The sequence below is a fragment of the Phyllobates terribilis genome, unplaced genomic scaffold (assembly GCF_046119375.1).
Source record: "Phyllobates terribilis strain yellow unplaced genomic scaffold, ASM4611937v1 Scaffold_2__4_contigs__length_985480577, whole genome shotgun sequence".
Taxonomy (NCBI): Eukaryota; Metazoa; Chordata; class Amphibia; order Anura; family Dendrobatidae; genus Phyllobates; species Phyllobates terribilis.
Window position 1 is genome coordinate 422815186 of NW_027362762.1, and position 15559 is coordinate 422830744.

Sequence of the window (15559 nt, forward strand, 5' to 3'; positions counted from 1 at the left end):
CTTGTGGCTGTCTAAATGCTGCATTTCATTATTGGCTGTTTAAGCAGTCTGTCACAGATCTCATTCACGGGAAGTCTCTTTCCTTGTGTCAACCACTGATTAACATGAATTTATTTCTTTAAATTGGTTGTTCAGTAGCTGCAAACTGTATTTTCCTGCCCTGTTTCCCAGCTGCTTGAGAACATCTCAATACATGTTTCATATCAATAAATGGTCATTTACTGAAGAGGTTCAGGTGTTTAATACAATAAAAAAAAAATATTCAACCCCTTTGCAAATTAGTTTTATTATTACAATGTACACATTTTATGCTGTTTGCAATAAATAAAAACAAATCAATAATAATTTAAATAACACCGTTAATATAACAAGAGGTTTCTCCAAATTCCACACAGAATCATGCTTAAACTTACTACTGCACTTTGTTTCATGACAAGTATCTTTAATACTTAGTAGACAACCCTTTGGCTGTTGTGACCTGATGCAAACATACAGATACAGACACTAGCAGCGTTCCTAATGAATATTAGCCCATTACTCATGGGCACTGGCCTCCAGTTCACTAATAGTCTTGGGTTTGTTTGCCGCAACTGCCTTGTTCGCATCCCATCAAAGTTTAAGTCAGGCGGCTGTTACAGCCATTCCAAAATCTTCCAGGACTTCCTTCTTAATCAAGCTTTGGTGGAATTTGAGGTACACTTGAGATCATTGTCCTGTTGGAAGGTTCAATGATTCGGTGGCAGCAAGAGTACACTATAAAATATATCTTTTAATCTCAATATTTAAAAACTTATGAAAAATAGCACTTAATAAAAAGATGTATGCAGGTGGGACAGTGCAAAAATGTCTCAATATAGTGTATGGTAGCACATGTAGACGGTTACTGCACTATTAACCACAATGAAGCGAGTACACGGCTAGACCTAATTCAGGCGTATACGTTGCAATCAAGATATGGCACACCAGTAACCAATCTCAACAATAAAATTCAATCAAATGGACAATAAATACAAAGGAGCTGGGTACCTGTAAGATAATTTAGAAAAACTGATCTTGTTAATAGGTGCTAGAAAATGCACATCTTGGTATATAAGGTTGCACTGACAGACAACATGTGCATAACAAGTCTACAACATGCATTTATAAGCACCACAATGGTGGATCAGAATAATTACAACATTACTACGTATATAAAATAGGAACATACTCACCCATCCCATGGATGGATTAATGGCGGTCTGGTAGAGGGGATATCCCAGGTAGTTCCCAGCAGATGTCCAGGCGATGGCAACTGATACTGTCCCTATAAATCCCTGAGAGATCTGCACTAAACTGATTCCCCTTGACTCCTGCCCTAACAAGGGCAGTCCACAGCTAAGGCTATAATGATTGGCCCTGCACTTTCCCTTTATGCCTCTCGTTCCCCTAATGCTTTTCTTCCACAGGATTCATCAGGGGACCTGTATACATAGTGCAATAGGGGTTAAGCTGTAGTGCTAAACGTAAGAACCATCTGTAACATGGTGTGCGGTCCATGTGGTTCAGTGGTGTGCGTCTCATTTGGAGTGCAAACAAGCCAAGATGTATCGCAAAGTCGCCACTTTCGGTTGTGTCATTAACCACTATAAGACCTTGGGATTTTCCATTTTTGCATTTTCGTTTTTTGCTCTCCTTGTTCCCAGAGCCATAGCGTTTTTATTTTTTGGGCAATATGGCCGTGTGAGGGCTTATTTTTGCGGGCCGAGTTGTACTTTTAAACTAGTTTTACCATATCGTGTACTGGAAAACGGCAAAAAAATTCCAAGTGCAGTGAAATTGCAACAAAAATGCAATTCCACAGTTTTTTGTTTTTGTTTTTTTTTCTTTCCACATTCACTGGATGCTAAAACTGACCTGCCATTATTATTCTACAGGTCATTACGTAGACACCAAACATGTATAGGTTCTTTTTTATTTAAGTGGTGAAAAAAAAATTCAAAGTTTGCTAAAAAAAAAAAAAATGGCGCCATTTTCCGAGACCCGTAGCGTCTCCATTTTTCGGGGTCTGGGGCCGGGTGAGGGCTTATTTTTTGCGCGCCGGGATGACGTTTTTATTGATATCATTTTGGGGTAGATCTGATGCTTTGATCGCCCGTTATTGCATTTTATTGCAATATTGCGGCGACCAAAAAAACGTAATGCTGGCTTTTGGAATTTTTTTCTCGTTACGCCGTTTACCGATCGGATTAATTCTTTTTTTATATTGATAGATTGGACGATTCTGAACACGGCAATACCAAATATGTGTATGTGGGATTTCTTTTTTATTATTTTATTTTGAATGGGGTGATTTAAACTTTTATATTTTTTACATTTTTTAAATATTTTTAAAAATATATTTTTTACACTTTTTGCTTGCTTCTATAGTCTCCATAGGAGACTACAAGCAGCAACTGTCTGATCGCCTCTGCTACATAGAGGTGATGACCACTAGGCCAACCACTAGGTGGCGCTCATAGCGATCTTTACATGACAACTACCGGGGTCTGCTGCAGACCCAGGGTTGTCATGCCCACCCATCAGTGACCCGCAATCACCGATGGGCGGGGTAAGTGATGCGCTTCCGGCGTGGCGCTGTTAAATGCCGCTGTCAGTGATTGACAGTGGCATTTAACTGGTTAACAGCAGCGAGTGGATCGCGATTCCATCCGCAACTGTTGCGGGCACATGTCAGCTGTAAGAATCAGCTGACATGTGCCCGGTTCAGTGCGGGCTCAGCGCCGGAGCCCATGCTGAACCGGGGGTGATGGCCTGGGGCATACTAATACGCCCCATACCAGTACAGGGTTAACGATGACGTAATTTACGGTCATGCATATAAGCGTGATTCAGAGCTGGTAGTGTGGTGGTGCGCAAGGCTCCTCCCCTTCAATGGAGCACACGGCCATCTTGCAGGAGACTTCCAAAACACTGCGTGATCCCAAATCAATGTAGAAGTATGCGTACAGATCAGTGCATCAAAATTACAAATGCTAACCTCATACAAAAAAGGGGGGTGCACAAAAGTGTTTGGGAACCGATATAATTAGTATACCCTAATATCTTCTTCAGGAGGACCACAAAGATTGCCTATCTTTGTGGGTCTCCTGAAGAAGAGGTTTGTTAACTTTGAAACGTGTTGAGAATAAATTGCACTGTCACCTCTATACTACATATTGGATCTTTATTGTGGATACACAACCAGCAGCACAGACCCAAATATCCCACTACTTCAGTACCATGTTGGATCTGCCAACTTGTGGCACTGCAGCAGCTGGAAAAACCCTATTCTGAAACCTAAATAGTGTTGTGTCTTAGACAACCACACCAAGTGAGCAGAACCGCTTTACTTTACACACTGGTATATTGGATAAAACACTATTGAGCTTGATTTGTCCCCACAGCTAATTTCAAGAGAGTCACCTTGGCATTCTGCAACCTGTATAAATGCACTCAGTCTATGACATTGTGCTGTTATGGGCTTTTTCTACTTTAAGGACCTCTTTGGTAGCTGTAAAGGTTCTCTTAGCCGAGCTGCCAATCAACGAACAAGTGTTTGTAAGGACGTTCATTCTCAATATCTTTCCCGTGTAAACATGCCGCCGATCAATTAATAAACAAGCAGAACGCTCGTTTGTGATCAAGAATGACGACATAAAAATCATCGATATCGTCAGTACATCGCCCGGTGATAACAGCAGAAAATATGATGCTCTATAGGGAGAACATTATTGTATTAACTCTCATTCTGTTCCCTCCTGTTATTTGTTGGTGCATATAACAAGGTCTGTAAACGAGTGCCCAATACAGTGGGGAAAAAAAGTATTTAGTCAGCCACCAATTGTGCAAGTTCTCCCACTTTAAAAGATGAGGTCGGCCTGTAATTGACATCATAGGTAGACCTCAACTATGAGAGACAAAATGAGAAAACAAATCCTGAAAATCACATTGTCTGATTTGGAAAGATTTTTTTTTCTAATTTTGGTGGAAAATAAGTATTTGTTCAATTGCAAAAGTTCATCTCAATGCTTTGCTATATATCCTTTGACAGAGGTCAAACGTTTTCTGTAAGTCTTCACAAGGTTGGTTGTATGTTGGCCCATTCCTCCACGCTAATCTCCTCTAGAGCAGTTTTGGGGCTGTCGCTGGGCAACATGGACTTTCAACTCCCTCTAAAGGTTTTCTATAGGGTTTAGATCTGGAGACTGGCTAGGACACTCCAGGACCTTGAAATGCTTCTTACGAAGCCACTCCTTCGTTGCCCTGGCGGTGTGCTTGTGATCATTGTCATGCTGAAAGACCCAGCCACGTTTCATCTTCAATGCCCTTGCTGATGGAAGGAGGTTTGCACTCAAAATCTCACGATACATGGCCCCATTCATTCTTTCATGTACATGTCGTCCTGGTCTCTTGGCAGAGAAACAGCCCCAAAGCATGATGTTGCCACCCCCATGCTTCACAGTAGGTATGGAGTTCTATGGATGCAACTCAGCATTCTTTCTCCTCCAAACACTACGAGTTGTGTTTCTACCAAACAGTTCTACTTTGGTTTCATCTGACCATATGACAGTCTGCCAGTACTCTTCTGGATCATCCAAATGCTCTCTAGCAAACTTCAGACGGGCCCGGACATGTAATGGCTTAAGCAGGGGGACACGTCTGGCACTGCAGGATCTGAGTCCCTGGTGGCGTAGTGTGTTACTGATGGTAGCCTGTGTAACTTTGGTCCCAGCTCTTTGCAGGTCATTCACTAGGTTCCCCGTGTGGTTCTGGGATTTTTTCTCACCATTCTTGAGATCATTTTGACCCCACGGGGTGAGATCCTGTGTGGAGCCCCAGATCGAGGGAGATTATCAGATGTCTTGTATGTCTTCCATTTTGTATTTATTGCTCCCACAGTTGATTTCTTCACACCAAGCTGCTTGCCTATTGCAGATTCAGTCTTCCCAGCCTGGTGCAGGGCTACAATTTTGTTTCTGATATCCTTCGACAACTCTTTCGTCTTCACCATAGTGGAGTTTGGAGTGTGACTGTTTGAGGTTGCGGACAGGTGTCTTTTATACTGATAACAAGTTCAAACAGGTGCCAGTACTACAGGTAATGAGTGGAGGACAGAGGAGCCTCTTAAAGAAGAAGTTACAGGTCTGTGAGATAAAGAAATCTAGCTTGTTTGTAGGTGACCAAATACTTATTTTCCACCAAAATTTGAAAAAAAATTCTTTCCAAATCAGACAATGTGATTTTCAGGATTTGTTTTCTCAGTTTGTCTCTCATAGTTGAGGTCTACCTATGATGTCAATTACAGGCCTCTCTCATCTTTTTAAGTGGGAGAACTTGCACAATTGGTGGCTGACTAAATACTTTTTTCCCCACTGTATGTATTGTTGTACTAGCACTAATTAAGGGACCAAATTCTACCCACCTAAATGGACCAGTCGCATAATAATTCACAGTAGGGGATACATTATCTCATATATATATATATTTGATATATATTATGGTTTTTAAGAACCATCAGTTGTATTCAGTAACTACTGTATTTGTTTTGCCAACCTTTAATACTCAATCTTTGCTTTCATAGAACACACATTTAATTCCAGCAAATTGCCTGATTGTCTGAAGAGTCCAATGAATATAGAAAATTCCACTTATGTGCTAGACACAGGAAAAGGTAATTTTCGCTATGGATGTACATTGTGGACATACACTGGCTCATAGCCATGTAGAATCGATAAAGAATGAGTCTATTAATGTTCATTGCTCTTTTGAATTAAAATCACAGCACCTGGGATGGAAGTCTATACTTTGTAATTAGCATTGTTTTACATTTATTATTTGCAATTTATGAGGTTTCTCCTGGCCTATTCTTAGTATATCCTTGCCCTATCCTTAGGTTAGGTCATTGATATAAGATCAGTAGGAGACAGGCTCCTGCCACCTTCACCTTTTAGCTGTTTATCCTTAACCCTAGAACACATACCTGGGGCCTCGAAGGCCCGCCCTGTTAATTGTTTTCTATTTTCTGCAAGATTACTTTAGTTAGAATATTGAAACTCTAGGTATTCCTCCAGGTATATAGTTGTTTGTCATTTTTGTTTGAGTTATTCCATGTTATTTGCACACGGGCCTAAAAGGCCCCAGGTATGTGAAAATGTAGATTTTTATGGTCATGCGTTCTAGGGTTAAAAGAACAAGACAGCATCCCATGTGAAGTATTGCCGGTAAAGGCCCCCATACACATTAGACTAATGTCATCTGAATCTGCCAATATCTATGAGGTCAGCCAACAGTCTAATGTGTATGGGAGCACTGGCTGACTGATGGTCAGGAGAGGAGGTGTCAATTGCGTATGCCCTCTTTCAGACTGCCGATCGTATTTATTAGCCATCGAACAAAATGTAAGCCAGTGTCTTTCTCATAGGGATAAGAGGCGCACTCAACCGAACAAGCGCTCCTGTATACGGAAGTGTCGGCTGACATGGCTGCCAGACGAGAGATCAGTCAAAGCATCAGTCGGCCATCTAATGTGCATGGCCAGCTTAATTGTATATTGCCAGGATAATCAACCGTAACACAACTCTTGTGAAGATTGTGGAATCAATAGAACTGCTGCCCATGGTTTTGTTTCGGATCAGTGCAGTCTGGCCCAGTGTGAATCAATAGAAAGAAAGGATAAGGAAAAATTGGGTCCTTGTCAAGAGAAGATTTTTCTCACTTACTTTTTGGGTCAAATATTTATTAAAAATGTTACTTCAGCTAAATATTTAACCACAAGAAAAACAATAAATAAATAAATAAAAGAATAAGAATGCTAGAGGTCCATTATATCAGATAATGCATCAGTTACAATTTGTTTTGTGCTCAGAAAGAGCATTTCATCAGGCACGTATCCTTTGTTATTTATCCTCTATTGCGCCATACATTTTGTAGCAGCTGTGTTTGGTATAGTAATTCAGGATACAACAGAGCTCTGTCCCCTTCATTCAGCTGATAAGTAGTTGTGCCAAGAACCAGACCCACAAGAATCTGGTATTGATCGTCTAAGCCAGGGGTCTCAAACACGTGGCCCAAGGGCAGCATGCGGCCCCTGAGGCCGCCTCATTCGGCCCGCAGGCATCGTTGCTCCCTTGATGATCATGCCAGAATTGGGGAATTTACTACAAGATGGGAACCAGGATGGAGACACTACGACAAGATGCTGACCAGGATGGGGACATTACTACAAGATGGGGACCAGTGTTATAGGGACGGTTGCAAACAACTTTATTAATAATGGAAAGCACCTAACCCAGGGTCCGCAATGCAGCCTGGAAGACTGCGGCCGAACACCTTCCGGGTAAGAAGGTAAAACAACCAACTAATATATAAATCCCTCCAGTGTTGCTGCACACCGAAATGGGAAAAGGGATTCGCACTATCTCCGTTAACTGCATGAGAGATGTGCGACAAATGTAGCCGTAGCCCTGTTAACTGCACAGAGGCTACACAGTAGGCGCTAGGACGTGTGTGTGACTCACGCCGGCGAATACGTGCTCCCAGCCGGTGTGCTACCGGACTGCGGAGTAACTCTCCACGTGGCTAACAGGCGGTACCAGGAATACGGAGTCCGCAGTCTGCTCGGGTGTATAGCGACCCCCTTGTCGGAGCCAGACTGTCAAACGGAACATCTAAACCTGCCTGTCCGAAGCTAGAGCAGTAAGAGAGCACGTGGAGCCCAAACAGACAAGCGTCCACATGGTAATACAACCTTAGCTCAATGATCAGAGCGCACCGCCATGTTTGTGGGCGGGCTATTTAAAGACTAAGCCCTGCCCACCGTCGCATTATTGGTCGCACTACTGATGACATCACCCGCAGCCAATCAGGCGGTGCCAGGTCACCGGATCAGCTGACAACAAACCACCAATCACGGTCCACCATGTCACGGGCATGCTCAGTGCAGTGCATCCTGGACTTAGGCTGTAGTAGCCCTGTTCCCCTCCGCAACCTATGCTTAACACTACTAGGAACAAAGACCCAAGAGACAACTTGTACATCTCGTGCACCAGCTAGGCGTTGGGACCGACAGCGATGCTGAGCAGCATCTGCCCCAGCTGGACCAGAATGGGAGATCACAGAATTTACTGATGATTCTGAACCAATTTCAGATCCAGCAAAACGCCCCACGCCTAACAACTAGGATGGGCACATTACTGTAAAATGGGAACATTAGTACAAGAAGGGGACCAGGATGGGAATATTACTACAAGATGGGCACATTACGATGTTGGTCAGAATTATTATATGGTGCTAATTTTAAGAGAAAATTATTGTTTGTGGCCAATTAGAGGGCACAGGAAGGAAATAAAAATTAAAAAAAAATTCAAAAGTATGAAAAAAAATGTGACACTAAAATTGACAAATAAAAGTGCACGTTTGTTATGTTTGCACCCATAGTGACCCAAGCTATAAAACTGTTCCATTGCCCATAAGATGAATGCCATTTAAAATAATAAAATAAAAAACAATCCAAAAATGTTCAAAAAAATGATCAATAGGTGTATAGAAAAAATAATATGGCATCACTAAAGATGTCATCTTGTTCTGAAAAGAATGCGGCCCTTCACATTCATTTTTTCTATGTGTGGCCCATATACCCAGCTGAGTTTGAGACTCCTGGTCTAAGCTCACGACAGGCCATCAGTATCAAAGTCTAGAAAAAACCCTTAAGTTTTTCTATGGAGGTGTATTTATTTCTTTACGTACACATATTAATGTAATTGTTCCATGGATAACCTGCTTATATACCCTGGTCCAGTGTGATGACTGGGCTGCAGGGACAGCACCTGTTAGTTGAACGTTGTCTGGACAGAAGATAAAAAGTTTTTTTTTAAATCAGATACTTTTTACTAAAAGACTTTTTTAACATTACACATAAACAACATTGAGGCATCACCCAACTGGCAATGCCATTCAAAACCCACCCGTTCCCCCTCCCCCCACCCATTACACCCCCAAAAACCATATGGCAAAGACAAATTTAATTACTGACTGCATATTATCATATAGCTTATCTAACTTTTAAAGCATTGATATTTTGATCCAAGGATACAGAGCGTAATATCTAATAGTCAGTGATTAGTTAAGTAGAACCTGAGAGACCACAACAGTTCAAACTCAATTGATATTTAAAATGGACATAATATGGTAACCATGAAACGTGCTCCATTTACCCCAGCTTTTATCAAATTTACGTATAGCCTTCCGCTTTTTGTACACTCCCTCTTCTAATCTTAATAAAAGACGCATTCTATCCAAGAATTCCTGGAACTTGAGAGGGGAGGGATCCAGCCAATGTGCGGCTATAAGCTTTCTGACCTGGTATAGAGTCCTCTTAACGGCTATTATTTCATCCTCTTCACATCCTATTATTTCTACATGGCCCAACACACACACTTTAAGATATAAGGGTAGATTACACTCAAACACATTATTAATGTACTGCACACACTCATTCCAGAATACCGTGACCCTCCTACACGTCCACATCATATGCATAAGATCTGCTCCTTCCTCTCCACATTTTGGACACACACTGTCATTCATTGCCTCAATGCGCTGTAGAAATTTGGGAGTTCTATATACCCTATGCAATAAGTACAACTGTGAGAGTCTATGTGCCTCACATGTAGATGGTATCGGAACGTTCCCACCTCTCCTTAACATTTAAGGGTCTGTCCCACTGAAATTGCTGCATAAGTATCCCGTAGATTCTGGAAATCAATCCCTTCCCACCTCTATGGCATAATAATGTGTTAAACAGTAGATGATGTTGAATTTTACTCTGCATATGTTGCGGCTGTACAAACCATGCATGCCTCATTTGGGGATAAAAGTAGAAACTAGTTTGTGGAATACAGTATTCTTCTTTCAGCTGTTGGAACAATTTAAACATTTCCCCCTCTAATATTTGCGCCACATTAATTATTCCCAATTTTTCCCATATTCCGAATCATTTCAATTTATGGATCTCTGGAAGGCCCGCATTATGCCACAATGGGGTAAAACCCTCTATTCCCAACAACAGTTTGATTTTCTGCCACGTTTTCCCCATAAGTGCTAGGGTCGGAAGATGCCGCCTAGCATCCCACCCCGAGATTCCCGTTTCTAGAAAGGAGGTAATTGGCAAATTGTGTGTGTGAGTAGACGTATCAGTTTATCTAGGTTCCCCTGAATTAACCAGAGTTGTTGAGTCTGAGAGGCTAGAAAATATATCCATGGATTAGGTGCGGCTAGTCCCCCCTGATATTTGCATCATGTGCATACTTGGAGAGCTGGTCCGCTACCTCCATGTGCATCAGTCTAATGTGTATGGAGGCTTTAGATGCTCATAAGTGGTGTTGCCTGATAAGGTTCACAAACACAATAGAATGATTGTCACATACACTTCTATCTATACTGGGGTCTGGTAACATAAGTTGCTTCATTTATAACAACCAATAATAATATATCAATATATGTAACTTTACCATTTACTGTACATATATATTTCTATATTCTTTGGATGAATACATATACACTATACCAATCATAGGAATTTACGCAATAGAAGCATCGGTCCAATAATTTCTACCTGTTTTGTAGTTTCTGAAAAAGGAATAACTGACAGCTCAAGATTTCACAGAGTGGGAGAGAAGCACATAGATGGTAACTATTGTCTATTTTGAACTTTTTGACTCAACTAAATGTTAGAACAAATATGTCACCAGACAGATCTCTGTATGCAGAAGCATTTATTACATGCTCCTTCTGAATTATATCTGTGGATGTAATTGCTGATTTGAAGCACACACTATGTAAATGGCTATGCTTCATTCAGTGGCGTAGCATGGGTTGCCATCGCCCAGGGCAATGCAGGTATTTAATGACCCCTAACCCATTGACCATTAGCACTTCCTGAGTCCCTTCCACCGCTCCACTTTTGAACTCCTTATTTTCCAAGAACATATATTTTATTTTAAGAGAATACTGATGTAGTAGTATTCTTCTATGTGCTTTTAACAATGAGATTTGACACAAGCTCTCCAGAACTGTCCAGTTTTCATCAAAACTGTTCATCAAACATTGCTATATTTCTTGTAAGAACAGAATCTGCCTCTAATTCTACATACACTTTACAATTTTCTTTTAATGATTGTTGACTCCCAAACCTGTAACAGCTATTAAATAAATGTAACTAGTGATTTTGTTTGCATATTTCATTGATTTAATCATTCGGCAAGTCAGAGAGCGTCAATTTACATTTTGCGGTTCAATAAATGGAAATGGTCATTTTTAAACAGGGGCAGTCAATTTTCATGAATGCTAAACTATACTAATTGTTTATTATTGATTATTATATGTATTGTCATTGGGAAGTTATTGTAATAGATTTATTCAATATAAAAATTACTACATGTAAACAGGATGTAAAGCTAGCCACCCTATACTTCTTATGGCTGACTACATTACACTATCAACACCTGCTTTTTCCTTTATTAATGGAAAATAGAAGAGTGGTGTTCATGTTTTACATTGGTTTACATTAGTGCCAAATATGCTGTTCAATGACCTTATGGTAAGGTAGATATCTGACAGCTTACCAGTTTTTATCAAATGGTTGTCTGCTGAAGACACTCCATGTCCATATGCCCTAAAGTTGTCTGCTGAAGACACTCCATGTCCATATGCCCTAAAGTTGTCTGATGAAGACACTCCATGTCCATATGCCCTAAAGTTGTCTGATGAAGACACTCCATGTCCATATACCCTGAAGTTGTCTGATGAAGACACTCCATGTCCATATGCCCTAAAGTTGTCTGATGAAGACACTCCATGTCCATATGCCCTAAAGTTGTCTGATGAAGACACTCCATGTCCATATGCCCTAAAGTTGTCTGATGAAGACACTCCATGTCCATATGCCCTAAAGTTGTCTGATGAAGACACTCCATGTCCATATACCCTGAAGTTGTCTGATGAAGACACTTCATGTCCATATGCCCTAAAGTTGTCTGATGAAGACACTCCATGTCCATATGCCCTAAAGTTGTCTGATGAAGACACTCCATGTCCATATGCCCTAAAGTTGTCTGATGAAGACACTCCATGTCCATATGCCCTAAAGTTGTCTGATGAAAACACTCCATGTCCATATGCCCTAAAGCTGTCTGCTGAAGACACTCCATGTCCATATGCCCTAAAGCTGTCTGCTGAAGACACTCCATGTCCATATGCCCTAAAGTTGTCTGATGAAGACACCCCATGTTCATATGCCCTAAAGTTGTCTGATGAAGACACTCCATGTCCATATACCCTGAAGTTGTCTGATGAAGACACTCCATGTCCATATGCCCTAAAGTTGTCTGATGAAGACACTCCATGTCCATATGCCCTAAAGTTGTCTGATGAAGACACTCCATGTCCATATTCCTAAAGTTGTCTGATGAAGACACTCCACATCTGTGTGCCCATTTAAGGCATTTATAAACATCACAAAGGAGGCTCGCCCATTGGGGATTCCACTATGTGAGCCAAAATGGAGATGTACTCTGCAGCTCCCTTTCTGGTGGATTTGAGGCATCAATGTAGTACAATAAATGACCATTCAATTCTATATTTACTGCCACAGTTTAAATTCCTGGCTGCTTGTGGCTTTCACCAGAAAAATTATCTGCCCTTAGGTTCACAGGCTGATCAGACAGGTTGTATCTGAAGGATACATATGGTATATATGATAGTTTTGTTCAATCTGTATAAATATATGCTGTTTATTAATACTTTTCTCTAAGGTATGATTTGGTTACTGATGTTGCATGCTCCACTGTTAGCAAACAAGATGAAGTAATGAATAAAATTGTAATACTTTTTTTTTTATGCATCAAGAAGGCATTGGAGATATTATTCGCCAACTAAGAAAACGAGTTGAAAATATGTTTAATAAAAAATACGGTAAGTAATAATTCACATTTCTACTGTCTTCCTTTGACATCTTTGCAAAACACGTTTCCTACACTTTTGGACCCTAGATGCTTGTTAGTTCCCTCCTGCTTGACTTTAATCTTGGCCTAATAATCAAATTTTATTTTATTTTTTTTCTTTCTATTTTTTTTTTCACATACACGTGTAAATTAACATTTGTTATTATTATTTTGAACAGCAAAAGCAATTGGTGCTTCTCACCCTGTTAAGGTGCCATATGCAAAATTCTTGATGTACCCAGAAGATCTATATGTTGTGGGCCTGCCTGATGGAGTCTCATTTCGGCGACCTAATTGTTTTGGAATTGCAAAGCTTAGAAAAATATTGGAAAACAGCGATGCTATTCAGTTTGTGATAAAAAGGTAATCCTGGAATTGATCTCGTCTTCATTTGTCTTCTAACTGTACATCATATCTTTGACAACTTCTGACATATTTTGAATACAATGATGACTTTAAAATATTTTTCACAGGTCCTATTCCACTTCTACCTCTCTGACTACAGAATTCATGTATATTCATTAGCCATTATTAGAATATGATATCATGTTTAGCAATCCTCAATTGTGAAAACAATCAGAGGAGAAAACTTGAGATTTATATGAGCAATAAACATACACATGTAGCATAGCTGAACCTCTTTAATAAATGAAGACAAGCTGGCAATCATCTAATCACTGCAGGTTTGGCAGCTAATGCCACCTAGATCTTCTGATATCCATTGAAAAAGTTGAGGTGGTCACACATTTTCTCGGCAGTGACCATTTAAATACATTTTCACACTGAGTCCTCTAGAGTAGAAGAAATTCTCTGCTGCAAGTCCCTGGGGGAGGACACCTCCTCTATGTTGCCAATATACCCCAGTAGGTAAGGCTGATTCTAGCTTTTCTGCTGCCTGAAACAAAAATTTAAATGGCGCACCTCCTGCAGTGCAACTTAAACTTTCAGTGAACAATTGCAATTTCATCATTGTTTTTTTGAGGTTTTCCTTTTACGTTATTCATTTATTATTATTAAGTACCCATAGGGGACTTGAACCTGTGATCCTCTAATTGCTGATACTATATATTTACACTGTAATGCTATAGTATTGCAGTAAATAGAACAAATCATTGTCTCCTATGAAGGAGTACCGCACCAGTACCATCATCAGTACTTGAATCTATAACCGGAACTACCATCAGTACATGAAAAGATCACCATGACCACCATCAGTATATGAAAACCACACTAGAACAACCATCAGTACATAAATACATCACCAGAACTATTAACAGTACAGAAAGACAGCAACAGAACCAAGATTAGTAAATGAATATAGCACCAAGCTTAATACAGCAATCAACTGAAATGTCAGGTCAGCGCCCACAATATACATTGATATCACATGAAACTACAACTTCCAGTGTGTCCTTAACAATGGTAAAGAGATGCCGCCAGTTGTTGTCTCCAGCTATCATAACACTCCAGACAGGGCTGCGTCAGGGGACAGAAGAGAAGATACCCAACCTGGCTGTGACTGTTTAAGACTAACTGGCTGTTGGGTGCCTCAGCTATGCTGTACTTTGCATTAGATAACATACGGTCACATCCCAACAGAATCTTACTGATTGTGATGCGACCTCAGTTGACTTAAAGCAAGGTACTGAGGCACCTGCTGGCCTGGCAGCCCTCAACAGTTACTATGATAACAATTTCTTATGGCTGCCTGACTGCCATGTGCCTTTGCAGTGCTGGAATTAAGTTTGCATGCATCAGCACGCTGTACGTGTCTGAAGACATGCCTCTTCCTACTCACCAGAGAGGAGCGCGGGATTGAGAGATGTGACGTAATGCATATGGAGACTGCATATATTGGGCTGAGGAGTGATGTACTGTAGATGGAGGCTGTATACCGGGGCTGATGTGTGATGTACTACAAATGAAGGCATGAGCAGTGATGTACTGCAGATGGAGGCTGCATACAGAAGCTGAGGAGCGATGTACTGAAGATGAGGGCTGTATACATGGGCTGAAGAATGGTATACTGTAGATGGAGACTATATAAAGGCGATAATGAGTGATGTACTGTAGATGAAGTCTGTATACAGTGGCCGAAGAATGATTTACTACAGATGGAGCCTGTATTCAAGGGCTGAGACGTATTATACTAAAGATAGGGCTATGTATAGAGAGGCTGGGTAGTGATGTACTGCAGATGGAGGCAGCATATACAGGGGTTAAGTAATGATGGAGCTGTATATATGTAGGGTCTGAGGAGCAATGAACTGTAGGCTGAAGCTGTATTTAGAGGGCTTGACAAGTGAAGTACTGCCGAGTGCGATTGTATATATAGAGGGGATTCAGAGGAGTAAATCTGCAGCCACATCACAATCGTTAATATGGACCCATGCAGCAGGACACCATTTCATGCTTCCTGCTGGAGCTACTGTATGTGATTATGATGGGTGGTTGACTCAAATTGCATCGTATTTCCATTATAAAATTAGAACTCAAGTGCAAATTGTAATCTAAGTGATACACTGTTGGATTCAGCTTCTCTT

The 15559-nt window shown here is 40.7% G+C and overlaps 1 protein-coding gene across 3 annotated transcripts in view; it reads left to right on the forward strand.

Moving 5' to 3' along the window:
- GTF2IRD1 (GTF2I repeat domain containing 1) overlaps positions 1–15559 on the forward strand; it is a 102270-nt gene that overhangs the window by 75974 nt on the left and 10737 nt on the right. For 2 of the 3 annotated variants that reach the window (XM_073665174.1, XM_073665166.1), the window contains exons 14-17: positions 5600–5689; positions 10642–10704; positions 12922–12987; positions 13196–13379. In XM_073665174.1, the coding sequence (XP_073521275.1) occupies positions 5600–5689; positions 10642–10704; positions 12922–12987; positions 13196–13379 (403 nt within the window). The remainder of the gene's footprint in view (positions 1–5599; positions 5690–10641; positions 10705–12921; positions 12988–13195; positions 13380–15559) is intronic. The other variant, XM_073665170.1, reaches the window with a different exon arrangement.